Below are 15611 nucleotides of genomic sequence, written 5' to 3'. Positions count from 1 at the left end.
GATTTAACATTTCAGCAGAATGGGCACATAGAGAGAGAGGAGAGCTGGCGGAGAGAAAAATGAATGCGGAGTAACTCACAGTGAGACAATCAAGTGAAACGAGAGAGTGCGTGCTGGAAGCTGGTCATTTATTCAGTCTTGAAAGCCTTAGAGCATTGGCAGTGCACAAATCAAGTCCATGAAATCGAATCTTCATCGAAGGCAACTGTGTGAAACTGTTATGTAACTGGTATGTAGCAATGGGTCAGTCCTCACCCACAGAAATGTAGGTTTGTGTGTATGCATGCGCTACATCTGTGTGTGTGTGGCCCTTCTGTCTGTTGTCTAACCCTGTTGACTTGGACTGTAGACCCCCGCCTGCAGGCAGAACCAGGGGAAAAGAAGAATAGACTTGGCAGGCCTTGAGTTTGCCATCTGTTCCTGTGGACGTGGTCAGTCTGAATTAGGTCCTTCTGTCTGTCTCCCGCACGTCGACACACGCGCACATACACACACACAATCCCATCCTCTTTCCCGCTGGCTTTCCTGTGTAGTGTATTTCACGGAGCGTCTTACACACACAGGCACAGTGCATCTGGCTGTCCAGTCTGCCATGTCCCGTGGCCATGTGTCTGGACTTCTGTTCAGAAGGGTCTGTGGTTTCAGGGAGAAAAAAAGGGGGTGGGGGGAGGAGGTGGCGTCGGCGGCGGGGATGGTGGTGGTGGTGGTGGTGGGGCTCATATCGATTCATACCCGCTAGCAACGCGCCAAGAAGCTGCTTTCATAATCCTGCCTCTTAAATAATTCACCACTCAGACTCAAAATTTCATCAGCACCTACGTATAGAGAACAATATCCCCCACAGCAGCAGCAGCATCGTGAAGAAGGCACACGTACGGAGAGAAGGTGGGGTGATTAGGCAGCAGACGAGTGAGCAGGTGGGAGATAGCTGAGTGATGATACCCTTATCCAAACTCAAAATCGCCGATTACACCCCACTTGTGCAGCTGTAACACATGCATCTGTGCATAAACATGACAGTATACCAGCATCGTGCCTCGGGAATGTGAGACAGTCAGTGCGTTTACATGACACTCAAGAAAACCGAATTACTGCGTTAGTCTGACTATGAGCGGATTTTTAAGATGCATGTATACACCTTAGTCTGACTAAAATCGGACCGGATCAGATTTCTCATAGTCGAATTACACCACGTAGATTATTCGATTGAAAGTCACATTACTCCTGCATGTATACGTAGTCAGTGGATCGGATCGGATTTTGCATTCTGCGCAGGCGCGAGATTTTTCCCCGGGGCCGTGAGCCAGAAGTAGACGGGCGGCGGCAGCGGCGGCATCTTTCCTCCGAAATCACCGCAAGAAAGAGCACCAGAGTGCACCTAGTTTATGTAATTATCATGTACACCATATACGAAGTGTACAAAGATGTAGCTTCGTCTCGCTCTTCGTACGCCATCTTTCTTGAATGCCGAGGCAGCTGGTGACGTAAAGAGGTCAGCCGGAGGTGTGTCTGTTAACACTAGTTGAAATGGGTACAGCGCCACCTAGCATACCGGGGTATGACATGCTTTCGGCTAGTAATTCGATTTTCTCACCGGCATGTATACTTGGATAATTGCAGTTGTCTGATTGAGTAGCATAGTCGAACTATGGCTGTAATCTGACTAAGCTGTGCATGTAAACGCACTGAGTGGTTCCACACTTCATTTAATATGCCAGACGGATTCGACGAATGGTCGTTCAGACCAGCAAGACACACAGCAATACACGTCCCTTAACTTCTCAATATTACTGTCATCGCTCGCTTCCTAACCCCAAAGTCAGTTCCACAGTGTATAAGTCTACATCCAGTGCAGGTCTAATTCATGGCCCAGTGTGTAGGATTTAGATTAGGTGTCATTCACCTTTTTGAGAGCCACCTCAAGGAGAGAGCAATATAAAGGGCTGCTTGTGTTACTGTGTACGCCTTTAGGAGTTTTCTCCACACGCGATTCCGTCGTCATAACAGCAGGTGAGCCGGAGGAAGCTTGTTAATTATGTAGCCGGTCCAAAAACCAACACGCACCGGATGACATCACAACAACCAGGTGCACTTACAAGTTGGTACAAAACAACAACATACTGTAAGTTGGCCTACATTAAAAAAGGAAAGGTTGCATCACAATCACTTACAAGAGGGATGAGTTACCAGAAAGCAGTGCCTTCCCGGGTAAACGCATGTGGGGAAACACAGCTATACGTAAAATAGGTCACATGTATTAGGAGGCAGTCAAGCTTTAAGGTGCCCTGCAGGTGACCCATATGCTCACACGTGGACTGTCTTGACAGTCACCGATTTGGGGTAATCTATCCGGAGGTTTCACATTGCAACAAACCCCTTGTCACATATTTTCCCACAGTGGTCGCTTAAAACAGAGAGAAGACTTTAGACTTTAGACTTTTATTCATCCCACATCAGAGAAATTCACTTGTGACAGTAGCAGGTAGACAGACATACAGACATACAATAAGTTCAAGACTTAAAAATACTAAAACAGATTTAGATAGAAAAGATACAATATAGAAAGTACTATACGCTATGTGCATTGTATATAGGAGGCAAAAATGTGCATTATATACATTTACATAAAGTAGATAGAATAAAGAACATGAAAGGCCCTTGCTACTGCCAGTGTGCGGTTTATCTGGCTACAGTAGGAACATGGCGGTGCAACATACTGTAGCAGATTCTAAGAATGTACCATGTGGTGTTGCAGAAAGAAATTCCCTTCTGACCCAGAAATCATTTTCCCTGTAGACCATTATAAGAGACATCTGTTAAACTGTTGATGGCATGTTGATGGAACTGCAAACAAGATAAATTATCACTCTTTCTCTTATGATTTTTTTTTTATTTACAAATTACAAAATTATTTGATAAATACGAACATGGTGGGAATTAAGGTTATTTGGCTGTGCGGAGCCAGGGATGCTGGTTGATAAGAACTTTTTATCTTAGGGAGGAAACAGTGAGTTTGGGTTTTCTACTCCCATTGTTTTCGTGCTTACAATTGGGTAAAAGTCTGATGATGCATAACCTCAAAACCTCTTCCTATTCCAGACTTGTATAATTATGCTTTTCTGCATTCCTAAGAATAAACAACTTTTTTGAGTTTTGTTCTTCTGTGTCTCAGTGCTCTGTTCTCTGACCTGTTAGTGTTTATTTTTTTAAAGTTAATGAAAGCTAAGGGAAGGAACTTGAAATCGAGGTCAGGCCAGCTGGAGAAATATCACAAAAAAATAAGATAAAATGCAGAAGCGGGTCAGTGTTACCCATTTTCCTGTGAAAAGACGAGGAAATCCCCCTGACGTGTCTGCAGGAAGCAATACGCCATCAGCCCAGTGCCTCACATCTGGCACACAAAACGGGTTACTGTTGTTGCAACTGCCTTGGTATGTTAACCCAGATACCACAAAGTCCTTTCCCTGAGATTCCCCTGATATATTTAGCTAGTGCCAGCAGACACCGCCCTTGACCCTCCACATTAAAAAAGATAGCACTGTCCGAACATGACAACCAAACACAGCCTCAAGAAGCTCCCCCTCGGAGCCAGCCATGAAAGAGTTTCCCAGCGTTATCAAGAGGAGGCATTTGATCCCACATCCTTGACGCAGTTTCTGGCAGGAGTCAGAGAAAGGAAGGAGGAAGGAAGGATGAATAAAGTTGTATAAAGGGATTTGTTCTGGGCCGCAATTATGAACAATCTGGCAGCTGAAATACGCCCGCAGGCGAGTGTCGCCACACTTGTCCTGTTACTGAACGCTTCATCAACAAGCTTGTTTTTGAAATTGGGTGGTTTTCTCTGACCACAACCCTTTTCATTACAATCCCAGTTCGCAGTGCGCACCCAGACACCAGAGAGCTCTAATGCAGCCAGCTATTATTGTATTTTCATCAAATACTTTGCTAGTCATTAGCAATCATTAAGCAGCTTTAGGCTTTAGAGCAATTCAGCAAGGACCCGACTCTTTCACACAGTTGTTGATGGTTCTTGTTGATGGCTGGACGGTTTAGACGTTGGAGGAGGAAAAAACAACATGGATTTGATTAAATTTGCCTGTTAAAGATCTTGAAGCATAATTTCCCGATTACGATGCATTTGAATTTGCCCATTTTACATTTGCATTGCATGGCTTTGTTTCCGTGCCAATTTTACTTTCAACATTTTTACTTGGGCAGGGCTCGGGAGCTCATAATATAGCCGCCTGGAAATGGTTTTGTCACAAGTAATGTTGTTATTCCTTAAGGGCAGTAAATCTGCAATACCATAACTGGTAGTTGGGGCACTTTTCTTCAGAAGTAATAATTCACCTCCCTTTTTTTCTGTGAGCAATCAGGGAAACATGGAAGCACAGATGTCTGGAGAAGATAAGCATTGTTTCACATCATTTTATTTAAAAGCTAGGGACATCATAACAAAATAAATAAAACCATTTGACAGTATAAAGCAGTGGACACCAATTCAACACAAATTCATCCTACTAAAACAGATATAACATCCATCACTGAATATGATGTGTATTGAATAAAATATAACACTTGTTTGATGTGTTACCTGGATGTTAAATTGGATAACGAGCAACTGTTATCCAACCAGTTCTTGCCTTCCTCCGTCTTCTCTTCGCTAAACTAAATGTAGGCCCTTCCCTGTGTCATGCTGAGAGTTCCAGGTGAAGGTTGTGAGAAGGGAAATTAATTCTGTGTGATAATAATATCTTTTTGGCTCCCACAAGCCCCTCTTCTCCCAACTGTCCTTGGCTATCCACAGGGATCTGGCTGACTAAAGTGTGAAAGAAAAAGGAAGAAAGAAAAAAACTGACACTGTTTAAAACATTGACGTTTGTCAGCTTTCACATTGGAGGGATGTCTTTCTCACCAGCAACCGACAGAGTGTGAAAAAATGTAGGCGAGGCACAAACTAAGGCAGAAATGTGATGCAGTTTCTTTTGCTTGTTGTTTCTCGCCTTTTATTATGCAATACATTTAGCACTTTAGAAACCTACTGCATTAAATGATATCATTGAGAGAAGATAGACAATTATTTTAGTTCATCTCAAGTACTGTACCTACAACATTGAAGCAGAGAAGCAAACTGCTTAAAGTAAGTCATTGACTGATCCCCTTAGTTACTGTTGCTGGATAAGAATAGCTTGACATAAGAGACCTACCGACATCTGACCCCTTCCAGACGGTCAGGGTAATGAACTTTGCTTATACACGTTCCCCAGCAACATCATTTAAACATATTTTTAACTTGTCTTCCTTTTTTGACATAGCACATAGAGTACAAGTACAACAAAACGGCAAAACATGGGCGGGACTTGGGAAGTGTGCCTATTTACCTTCTTATTTTCTATTCTACTTTCTTGGCTTGAATTAGAGGAGAAGATTGATACCACTCATGTATTTGTCCATTAACCATGAAGCTTAAGCTAGAACCCAGTTAGCTTAGCTTGGCACATGGACTAAAAACAGAGGAAAACAGCTAGCCTGGTTAGCAATTAAGATACGTGGTGATTTAGGAGCTTTCCAGGCTCTTGTTGATTGTCTTACCTTCAGCCACAGCAGTGCTAGTTGTTTTCCCTAAGCTAAGCTAGCTATATATAGCTTGATACTTAGAGTACAGTCATGGGAGTGGTATCACTTGTCTCATCTATATTGGGGCAAAAAAGTGAATAAAGCGTGCTACATAAATAATTTAACGCGTGTTCTCTGAAATGGAAAAATGCATCTTTACAGGCTCACTCTGATTTATTTACAGCCTTTCTTGAGCATTGACAATATATAAATTATTTACTTGAACACTAACTTTAACTTTTTCATAGAGCGCATGTAATTTAGAGCCTTTATGTATAGTCAAGTGCTTCTACGCTCTATATTATCACATTTTATGATTGTTCTATTATCATGTGCAAGTAGTTGGAAACTGCTTCTACAGTAGGCAGGAGTTGGGGCCAATTTGGCATGACGTTGTATGCGGTATTATTTATGTCCATTGTTATCCTGTGGCTCAGATTAAACGATAACATGATGCTGGGCATCTGCTGAGTGGGTGATCATTCATTAGTGTTCAGTATGGCAGAACACTTTTAAAGTTTTGCCTGCTTAGATGAGATATCTCCAAAAGGGTATTATCTCTGAAACCATGTACCGTCTGCTTGTATGTAAATGCTCTGCACAGTCCACTGCAACACGCACGGAAGAACGCTTGACTACAATACTGACACACGGATGTGATAACACACTCGCGGACAACTTAACCCGCTCACTACGCTGCCAACTTTATTTTTACACCAGCACGAGTGATGGAAAATTTAGGTTAAAGCTGCAGAGTGAGTGTGATTCTCATTCGAGGGTTTCAGTAGATTGACCTATTTACTGCAGTCAGAGACTTTGCCATAAATGGATTTTTTTCTTTTGTAACACTGCAGTATAGGAATGGAAGCTTATGTTGTAGTGGTCCTTGTTTTATCTCCTCATCCGCTGTTGAGTAATAACACTGAGAGATACGGGGCTCAGCGCACCTCATGCATGAGAACTCATATGCAGTTAAGTCTCTTGTAAAGCTTGGCATTACGACCTAAAATGTGCACCCGATATAGATACGTTTTTTTAATGTTTTTCATTTAGAAGTCATGCCAGTCAGATACATAACATATTCATACAACTCAAGATGCTTCTGTCTTCATCCAGGGGCTCTAGTTGTGTCTCTTTGCAGGTTCTTATAAGCTTATAATCAGTAAATTAAACCAATGTGGCTATGTGTGCATATGCTGAGTCACGTTTTACTCCACTCTCTCACAGCATCGGGAGTGCAAATTCAAGATATTGTTTGTGGTTTGTTACTCTAGACCACATTTTCCCTAATCACAAGTTGCCTCAACTAGGCGTGAAAACTATACACGTGTGCAGCAGGGGGTGATAATGATGTGGTACAAAGAGCGAACAAAGAGCGCTCTTTGGTACAAAGAGCTAGAAGGCCTGCATCGAGTGGAGGTTGAGGCTATTTGGGTGGTTCATTCATTCAGTCTTTCAGCTAGGTGGGGTGGAGACAAACCCCTTTTAAGGCGAAACATGATCTTTTCCTGACTTGGCAAAGTAGTTTTGGCGCCTTTATTTTGAAAGTGCGACTGGACAACTGCTCGTTTTTAATTGCTATCCTGGACGAAGAATGAGGATTGAGGTTGTTTTCATGGAAAGGAAAGGCCAAATGGGAAAGTGACACAGTGGACTGGTGCGTCTTTTAAACAGGTTGGTAAGATACCAGGTTGAATTTGATCAGCAGCTCTTTTAAAGGTGCAATATGTCGTTTTGGGCAATACACTTTAATCGGAAGAGAAAGATCTTCCTGAACAAATGAAATAAACAAACTCTCTTCGATTTCATGACTGACTAAACAAAATAACAAACTGACCTTAAAGGACAACACAATTTCATGCTGTTTTACTTTGTTGCCACCTTTCTAGCTTCAAATATAGTTCTGAGGACCCTTTTTTCCCCTGAGAACAGCTTGTTTATTACAGTAGTTATGAAAAGGGAATTATTTCTGACTTTGTATTATTGCCTCATTGATATTGTAAATATTAAAATGTTTTATTCAGCAGTAATGTTTGAAAACAAAGCAACACTAATTTCACGAACGAATCAACACAATGCCACATATACAAATATTCTTGTAATTTATATGAGCATTAAAGAAATACAGAATGTTCCTTCAGAGTCATCCATCAACCGTTCAGACGAGGGTCATGACTTCACTTTAATTCACTGTTCTTGCTTTTACTAAGTTTTCTCATCACTGCAGTCGCTCAGTCAATACACTGAGTTCCTACTGTCAGCGTCTGAGAGACTGCAGACGCTGATGTCTGCATTCTGTCTGTTTATTTCTTTTTTTTTTACTAGACTTCTGGAGCATCTTGAACCCCACTACATTATTGATACTCTCTGACATGCTTTATTTGTGAGTTGACATAAGATGTTGCTTTTATTTGCAGCCTATGACACCGACTATTGCCTTTCATCATACCCAGATACATGTATTCTTATAAAAACCAAACCATTAATGATCAGAACTGCCCTATTTTTATCAGTGGTCCTGTGTTTGTAGCACTGTAGCTGCAGCTTCCTTGTTGTGTTTGCTTGTTTTCAGCGTGCTGTCAACTCACTGGTCAATATGTGGTGAGCTGTAGCTTCCAATGAACTTTATAGAATTTGGCAGCTGAAATCCACATTGTGTGTGATACAGTACCACATTCATATCACAGCTCCGATCGATTTGTTCGTGCCAGTCATACCAGTTATAATCTTCTTCCATTGTACCTCACTGTGTCTCAGTTATATAGTATGTACTGAAACACCAGCAATGAATATCCTGACTGTTTTTCTCTGCTCTTTGTTTGCTTTAGTACAAAAGATCACTCATGACGCACAATGGCTCATTCAGAATAATGTGTATTATATAACTGAATTATTAGCTCCGCCAAAGAGGTTACGTATTCACCAGTGTCCGTTTGTTTGTTGGTTGGTTTGTGGATTATTTGTCAGCAAACTTTTTCAACATTTGCATCAGTTTCTCGGGGAATGATGCATGAATTTTGATGGAAAATATCCATCCCATTAAGGTGGCTGGTGTCTACGAGTACAATTTGATGCAGACCCAAACGAAAATCAGGATCTAGTGGATTTAAGTAAGTTTCATTTGATATTGGACTGGGCCTTGGTGGAAGTATTCACACTACTAAGGTCTGTTATAGTAATTATTGATGCACATCACGTTGACGTTGGCGCTTGTACGTGTGTGACTTATACTGCTGGGTAGCTTGTGAATTATACCAAGGGATCGATAAAGTCTTGCGGATTATGATTTGTATTAATTATCTGAATCTGATACATTTAATGGAGTGAAAAGCACAATATTTCCCTTTGAATCACAGTATAGAAGAAAGTAAAGTGGCCTCAAATAAAAAATACTCAAGAAAGTACCTCAACGATTGCAATTAGTTATAGCACTTTTGTAAATCTTTCCACCAGCGTGTATATGTCAGTTGTGCTTGGTGTTCATATCAAAGCTGGTTCCAAATTCAGATTTCTGTTGGGAGGCGTGTATGCTGTCGAATATGGAATCCCTGGTGAGAAGATCAGCTGAATGGGATCAACAAACAGGAAACTGGAAAGATGACTTACAGCCTTCCTCTTGTCCAAACTCACACTGTAGAGCAAACATGATCCCTGTGAGACACTTTTTGTCTCCCGTCTCTATCTCTCTGTGCTCCCCCGTCTGTTCCACTCTCATCCTCCCTCTCTATCTCTGCCTGTCAGAGCAGCATGTAGTGGAAATAGCTCGGCAGACTGGAGGAGTGTTGCTACTCAATTTACCCTGCCTGTTGAGTTCATGCTACTTGAGCACTTGAACTCAAGAAGCAACTCCTCCGAATGTGTATTAACCAGTACACCTAAACACATCCAATGAAAATATTTTGCTTGCAAGTAAACATGGTTAACTTCAACCTGTAGACAAGATGTATTATAAATGAGCCGTATGTGCAAAGAAGCTTTCGTTTCTGTGATGCTCTGACGTCTTCTCTTGAGGCTTCATGCGCCTGCAGCACAGCAAGCGCAGCTTTATCAGCCCACTACTGTCAGGCAGGCTGATAACAACGCTGCAGAGACACAGGCACATATGCATGTGCAGACACACATACTGCTTCACCGCTCAAGGCTGAGTTATTTAGCCGTTCTTCCTATTCTCTGTGAGGCATAGTGGACGTATCAGCCTGCGAGGAGATGTTTGTGGATGAGCGTGGATGCCTTTTTTTGGAATTAAATGTGTGCTGGACAAGATGTACTAAAACATCAGCTCCTCCTTCATACAGTTTAAACAAACACCGTTTTCATATCTTTTCGCGACGCTTCCCAAAACCCTGGATGAGTTGTCAGTGAAGGGCCCTGTGCAGGGTGCCCTGTCATCCTGGAATGTGTCCAGAGATATTTTAGTCACAGTGGAGCTCAGCACAAACCAGTTGAGATCTCATCAGCGCATGAAGAGCACACTAACAGAGAAGAAGAAATGGAAGACTTTGGTTTTGGAGGCTGCAGCCACAAGTTGATCTTATGATCTCGCCAGGTTGTGGGAGATGAGTTATGTATTGTGTATTTCTTGTTTGACTGGGTTTTATATCGCGGGGTGTGATTTCCCTGCAGAACGGAGGGAGCTCCTCCTCATTATGGGAGGAAACTGGGCCATGGGAGGATCGCATACTCCCGTGGAGGTTCATAACAAATGTTTACGTGACTCAGCTATTGTCTAGGACCTATTTCCTGCAGTAGATATAAATTGATGCAGAGATCACAGACTTTTTCAGTGTGTGCCTCTGGCAGTCCACTTTCCCTCTGATTTATTTCTGTGAACTCATGATCACAGAGCAGTTAGATTAGTTTGGTCTTGACTTGTCTGTATTGAATGTCATGCTATTGAAGATAAGGGTAACAGGGCAAAGGGGTCACATCAATTTAAAAAAAGAACCATGATGCTGAAAGAGCCGGCTGGCTGACGGCACAATATTTTGCCCAAGACACAAAGCAGACTGGCGTCCTGCGCTCACAAACCCTGCCTCTTTATCACATCACTGTTGAGAGAGAAATCCACTCTCCTCAGTTGATTTTTATGTCTTTCTCTGGCTGTCCTCGTCATGTCTCCTAGTCAATCTTTCACTCAGCAAGCTCACTATCTCTCCCTCTCACGTTCACCAGCAGCACCGACTCACTCTGTCACTTGCATGTCACCGCATGACTATCTCGCTCACCATCACGCTCAAGAAATTGGAACTCACTATTCTTGCTCTGCTCCACCTTTTCTTTCAGCCCAAGCCTCAGCTTGTGTTCCCCTTCCTGCCCATTCATTTCACACCTTATATGCCTTTTCCTCATTCTGTCAGCTCAGCTCGGTGACAGAGCCCGTCACTAAGACATGTGTCCCGCCGGCTAAAGGTGATTCGTCGCGGCGGCAAACACTTTTGCACCACGGCAAAACAACATGGCACCAGCATGGACCCAGGAAGACTTTGCTTTAGTAAAGCAGTACCTTTTTTTTTGCTCTCATCTGTAATTTCAAGACAATTTCAGCCTCAGTATGTGGTGGGCAGGAAATAAAAGAGAGAGCAGGGAGATGGTAGTAGGAGGACGAGACAAAGAAACAGAATTAAGAAGAGGTAGGAGGTGATAAAGACGGGAAGAGTAGATGTTGAGATGATAAAAAGGAGTGGAAGAAAGAGGAGGAGGAGAGAAGACAAAAGATTCTGATATACAGGAAGAGGAAAAGATATTAGGTAACAAAGAAAAGAGACAATGATGGAGAGGTTTAAGATAAAGATGAGCGCAGAGAGGAACTTAAATGGGAAAACAGTGTATTAAACAGAGGAAGAGGCAGAGACAGATAATGAAAAACAAACTGAGAAAGAGAAATGGCTCAGTGATGGATGGTTTGTTGGGATAGGCCACAGCCAGGATCAAAATCTAATTAATTACTAAGTACAGTTAAGTCCAAGATGCTTTTTTCGTGATGTACAATGCACATGAGAGTTGTCGGCAACACAGCGCAAAATAGCCTCCGCGTGTGAGCAGCAATGACAAAAGGAGCGATGATGATCAGAGAGAAGGGAAATGAAGACAAACACCACAGATGGATCGAGGAGGGACAGCAGCCAAGACAGGAAATCTGCACAACCTTAAGTAACCGCAGCGCTCGAATGCTCCGATGAGAGTCACCTCTCCGCTGTGTTGTTGCACAAGCGTCTCAGGAAAAAAGGCTTTGGCGGTGGCACATTCGCACAAAGCCACACATATACACACATACACAGAGTGCACAGCGATAGGAGTATCTCAAAATGTCCTGAGCCAGGCAGCAGTAATGCTCGGCTATTAGAGTTAACTGCTGACCTGTAGGAACCAACATCGACAGCCATCTCACGCTCAGCCTCCCTCCGAGCTCTGAAAGAAATTTCACACCCACACTGTACTGGTTTTTTCTTTTTTTGGCTCAGAACAACTGTGGATGATTTCAGAAATTCTAACCACAAAGTTACCATCACTTCTTTCATTTCTAAATTCAGGGTTGAAAACGGTGCGACGGTGCTGCAGTCTTCTGCACGCGTGTAGATGCAAGGGAATGCATGCACACCACGACATAACGCCCTTGTTTCTGCGATGAATCAGCTCACCGGGCTGTCACTGGCCGATGCTGAGTCATTTTCTTTGAATTCGGAGCGGGGCCGAGCCGGCAGCCAGGCGGCCTCTCCTCTCAGCCCTGCTGCTCAAGCACGAATGCAGCAAAGAGGGGGTTCCGCACACCTCAGCGGGGTAATGATCGCAGCCACGCAGAATATCAAGCATAATTGCTGCGCTGTTTTGTCATTTATCAAAGGTTTACCCAGCTGACATTTTCTTGGTGTGATGCGGAAGACAAGGCTGATTTTGATGAGGCTCTTTGAAAGGTCATGTTCAAACTGAGTTCCGCACTGACTTTCACTTTCATTGCAAAGTCACAACACTAAACTGAATGTTTGAACTGGTATAGCTTCACATGTAGTGGAATCCATCCCTCGGGATCTTTGTCCTTTTATTATGTTGAGTCATGGTTTGACTGTACTTTGCTCATTCTCTGCAGAGTGGGGCTGGATGCAGATGAAAATCCAGAGGACCTTTCTCTTGAGGTAAAAACACCTTTTTGTCACTTATTCAGTAATCCGCATTTTATCCGCTCTGTTTGTCCCGACTGGCATTTAAAAGTATTTTAATCTGAACTGAAGTGCCACAACTTTGAGCAGTTTCCCTGCTCGTGGCCCTCTGCTTCGCCAGCTTCCATCTGCAGGAGCGCGTACAAAATATGATGTCCACTAAATCTCCGTTCTACACTCTGAAAAGCATTTATAGAACTGCCTGTTGGAAGTCTAAACATGTAGAATTGCCTCACATATTGCACACTCTTTTCTTTTTTTTTAAAAAGTAGGTACTAAAACATTATTTTTTGGGTATACCAGACAGCAAAGCAATAATCTGTCTTGCCATAATACCCAAGAGTGCGTTGTTTACTATCTTCGTTTGTGCTCTGCCGCATCCATTTAGCTGCACTTCATCGCACTTGTGCAGGTATTTCTCATCAATCCCATTTAAAATCCCCAGCGTTAGTGCTTCTCTACATTGATGGATTACAGACAGTCAATAGCTGTCTCGTGTGCTTTAAAACACTTAAACTATTAACATCATTGCAAACAGAAGTCCTAATGATCTACCTAGAGTTTTTTACGATTCGGTTTAGGTATTCCGGGCATGAATCTTTCATGAAAACAGACAGTATACATAAAACATTCAAAATGAGGAGCTGATTTCAAATATATGTAGAGAAAAATAACAGATGCCAGAAAAACAGAGAACAGCTCGCAAGGCTTATAACGATGCCATTATCATGATGGAATTATCTTTATTAAAACATCTTCACGTATGGCCGAAAATTATTCAAAACAAGCTCCGGACGGCACGGCAGCTTCTATTTTTCTCTTATTCTCAGCACTTGAAATAAGTTGCACCGCTGTATACAAAGTGACTCTACATTATGTATACAGTGGATTGTGCTGTGAGCTGTGTTTTTCTGCATAGCCGCAGCTCTCCGCACTGGAGGGAGCCGAACAAAGTGGGAGAGCAGCGATCGCATTCAAAGACAATGAAACTTCATTTGCTTAAGAGCTATTTTTAATCACCCCAAAAGTGCTGCGGGGCTGTACTGCGTCACATTCTGAGTCTGAACGTGTCTGGCTCCTGGTGTAGGGGATAGCTTTTTTGCACATACTGTAGCAACGTTGCAGGGATTTAACACGTTGTGTGCTTAGCAAGATGAATCCTGCCATCCGCTCCCACTGACGCATAATATGCTCCTGCCCTTTAATCTGGGCATGTTGTTTATTTTAACAGCGCATGGCATCAAAGCGAGTAAAAGGGTTCAAGTGGAGGAAATGCACTTTGGCTTACTGCTAAATGACAGTTTGTAGCACATCATCGCTGGGACACATAGGCCTTGTGAATGTGCCTATTTTGTTGCACGGACACGTCCTCCCACACACTCCTCTCCCACCTTTCCATCACTGGTTCCCAGCACCTCTCTTTCATCTTCTTATTTGACCTGCCTCTTATCTGTGCCCTCTGAATGGGACATGGTCTGGCCAGCTCCCTGGCATTGTGAGGCCAGAGGGTGCAGACAGAAAAGGCAGCGCGGCAGGTAAGGCTGAAGGAGGATCCCCAGTGGAGAGGTGCGGCCGAGCTCCAGGGCTCTTTCTTATGGAAATGGATAAATGTAACCTTGTCCAGATTGAGAGTCTGCACGGGGACTGCTGGGGGGCGTAGCTTAACTTAGCAAGAAAAAGGATCCGCAGGGACTCACAGGAACAGGATTTTCCTACATAAGCACAGGGCCGGGGGTCCCACTTGTAAATGCAGAGGTCACTGGATATGGCCCCCCTGACCATCCCAGGGTGCAGGTTTCCAGCATTTCCATCAGGCAGCGCATATAGCCACCCCAAGAGGGCCTTTGTGTGTCGATGAGTAACAGTGGTTCTCTCATGGCCTACAGGTTGCTACAGGGAGGCCAGACACAACAGGCGGCTTGTGGCACCATCTGGACTACAAGTATCCTTTCACTGCTTTCTTCTCCAAAGCACTCCCGCATGTGTTCGCACTCAAAGCCGTTAATGCAGCGGTCTGTTGAGTAGAATACAATGCGTTCAAGAGAAAAGAGCTGCTTCATTACCAGGAATCTGGCGAAAGAGCTATATGTACTCTAATGGTAGAACATACTGTACCTTTAGTTCAACTACAGGTTAACTACTTCAGCACATATATTTGTGTATGACTGTATGTGAGCAAAATATGTATAGATATTGTCGTTTAACTAATATGAAATATGTATTAGAAGGCATCTATGTATGCATGTTAAAGGAATGTTTAGGACATTTAAAAAAAAGAAAAGACAAAACAGACAATTGTTTGCAAAATAAGAGTTAACATGACTATGTCTGCGGCAGAAAAGCACCTCCCAGCACCACTAAAACTCAGTGAATAAAGCGTGTCTATAAACAGGAATCTCTATTTCTGTTGGGGGAATGTTGTACAAACAGCAACCTCCAGGGGATGAAAAAAAAGTGCCCAAAACAGCAATCCCCTAAATGCCCACTTGAGGCTGGCTCCAAAAGCAACTCTATCCCGATGGACCCCATGAAAAAAAGGAACAAGTACCAGCACATTGCCACGGCTACAAGAACAGTTCATGACGCTATGGGTTCTTAAGCCAGCTTAAAGTGTCTTGATAAAATCTGACTATCGCTGCCGCCAAAGAGAAGGTCCATGTTCATGCAACTTTACTATGGCGTGTTTCTGGCAATATTCACAGCAGAGTTACCAGCTATGAGATGTGGTCAGGAGATAATAGCCTAAAACCAGATGTCTCCCTGGTACGGCTTGGATGCACCTGTGGAGCAGGACTGCTGGCAAAACTGGGCGATCAGATGTGATTATTGGAAAAAGCTATG

The 15611-nt window shown here is 43.1% G+C and overlaps 1 protein-coding gene across 2 annotated transcripts in view; it reads left to right on the top strand.

Moving 5' to 3' along the window:
* Window positions 1–15611, top strand: part of LOC115569616 (sodium/hydrogen exchanger 9-like) — a 70076-nt gene that overhangs the window by 45264 nt on the left and 9201 nt on the right. Inside the window, exons 13-14 of one of the 2 annotated variants that reach the window (XM_030397629.1) lie at window positions 12701–12746; window positions 14657–14712. In XM_030397629.1, the coding sequence (XP_030253489.1) occupies window positions 12701–12746; window positions 14657–14712 (102 nt within the window). The remainder of the gene's footprint in view (window positions 1–12700; window positions 12747–14656; window positions 14713–15611) is intronic. The other variant, XR_003981569.1, reaches the window with a different exon arrangement.

This window comes from Sparus aurata, chromosome 19 (genome assembly GCF_900880675.1).
Source record: "Sparus aurata chromosome 19, fSpaAur1.1, whole genome shotgun sequence".
Classification (NCBI taxonomy): Eukaryota; Metazoa; Chordata; class Actinopteri; order Spariformes; family Sparidae; genus Sparus; species Sparus aurata.
The sequence above is the reverse complement of the archived record's forward strand: the minus strand, read 5'-3'. Positions and strand labels throughout refer to the sequence as shown.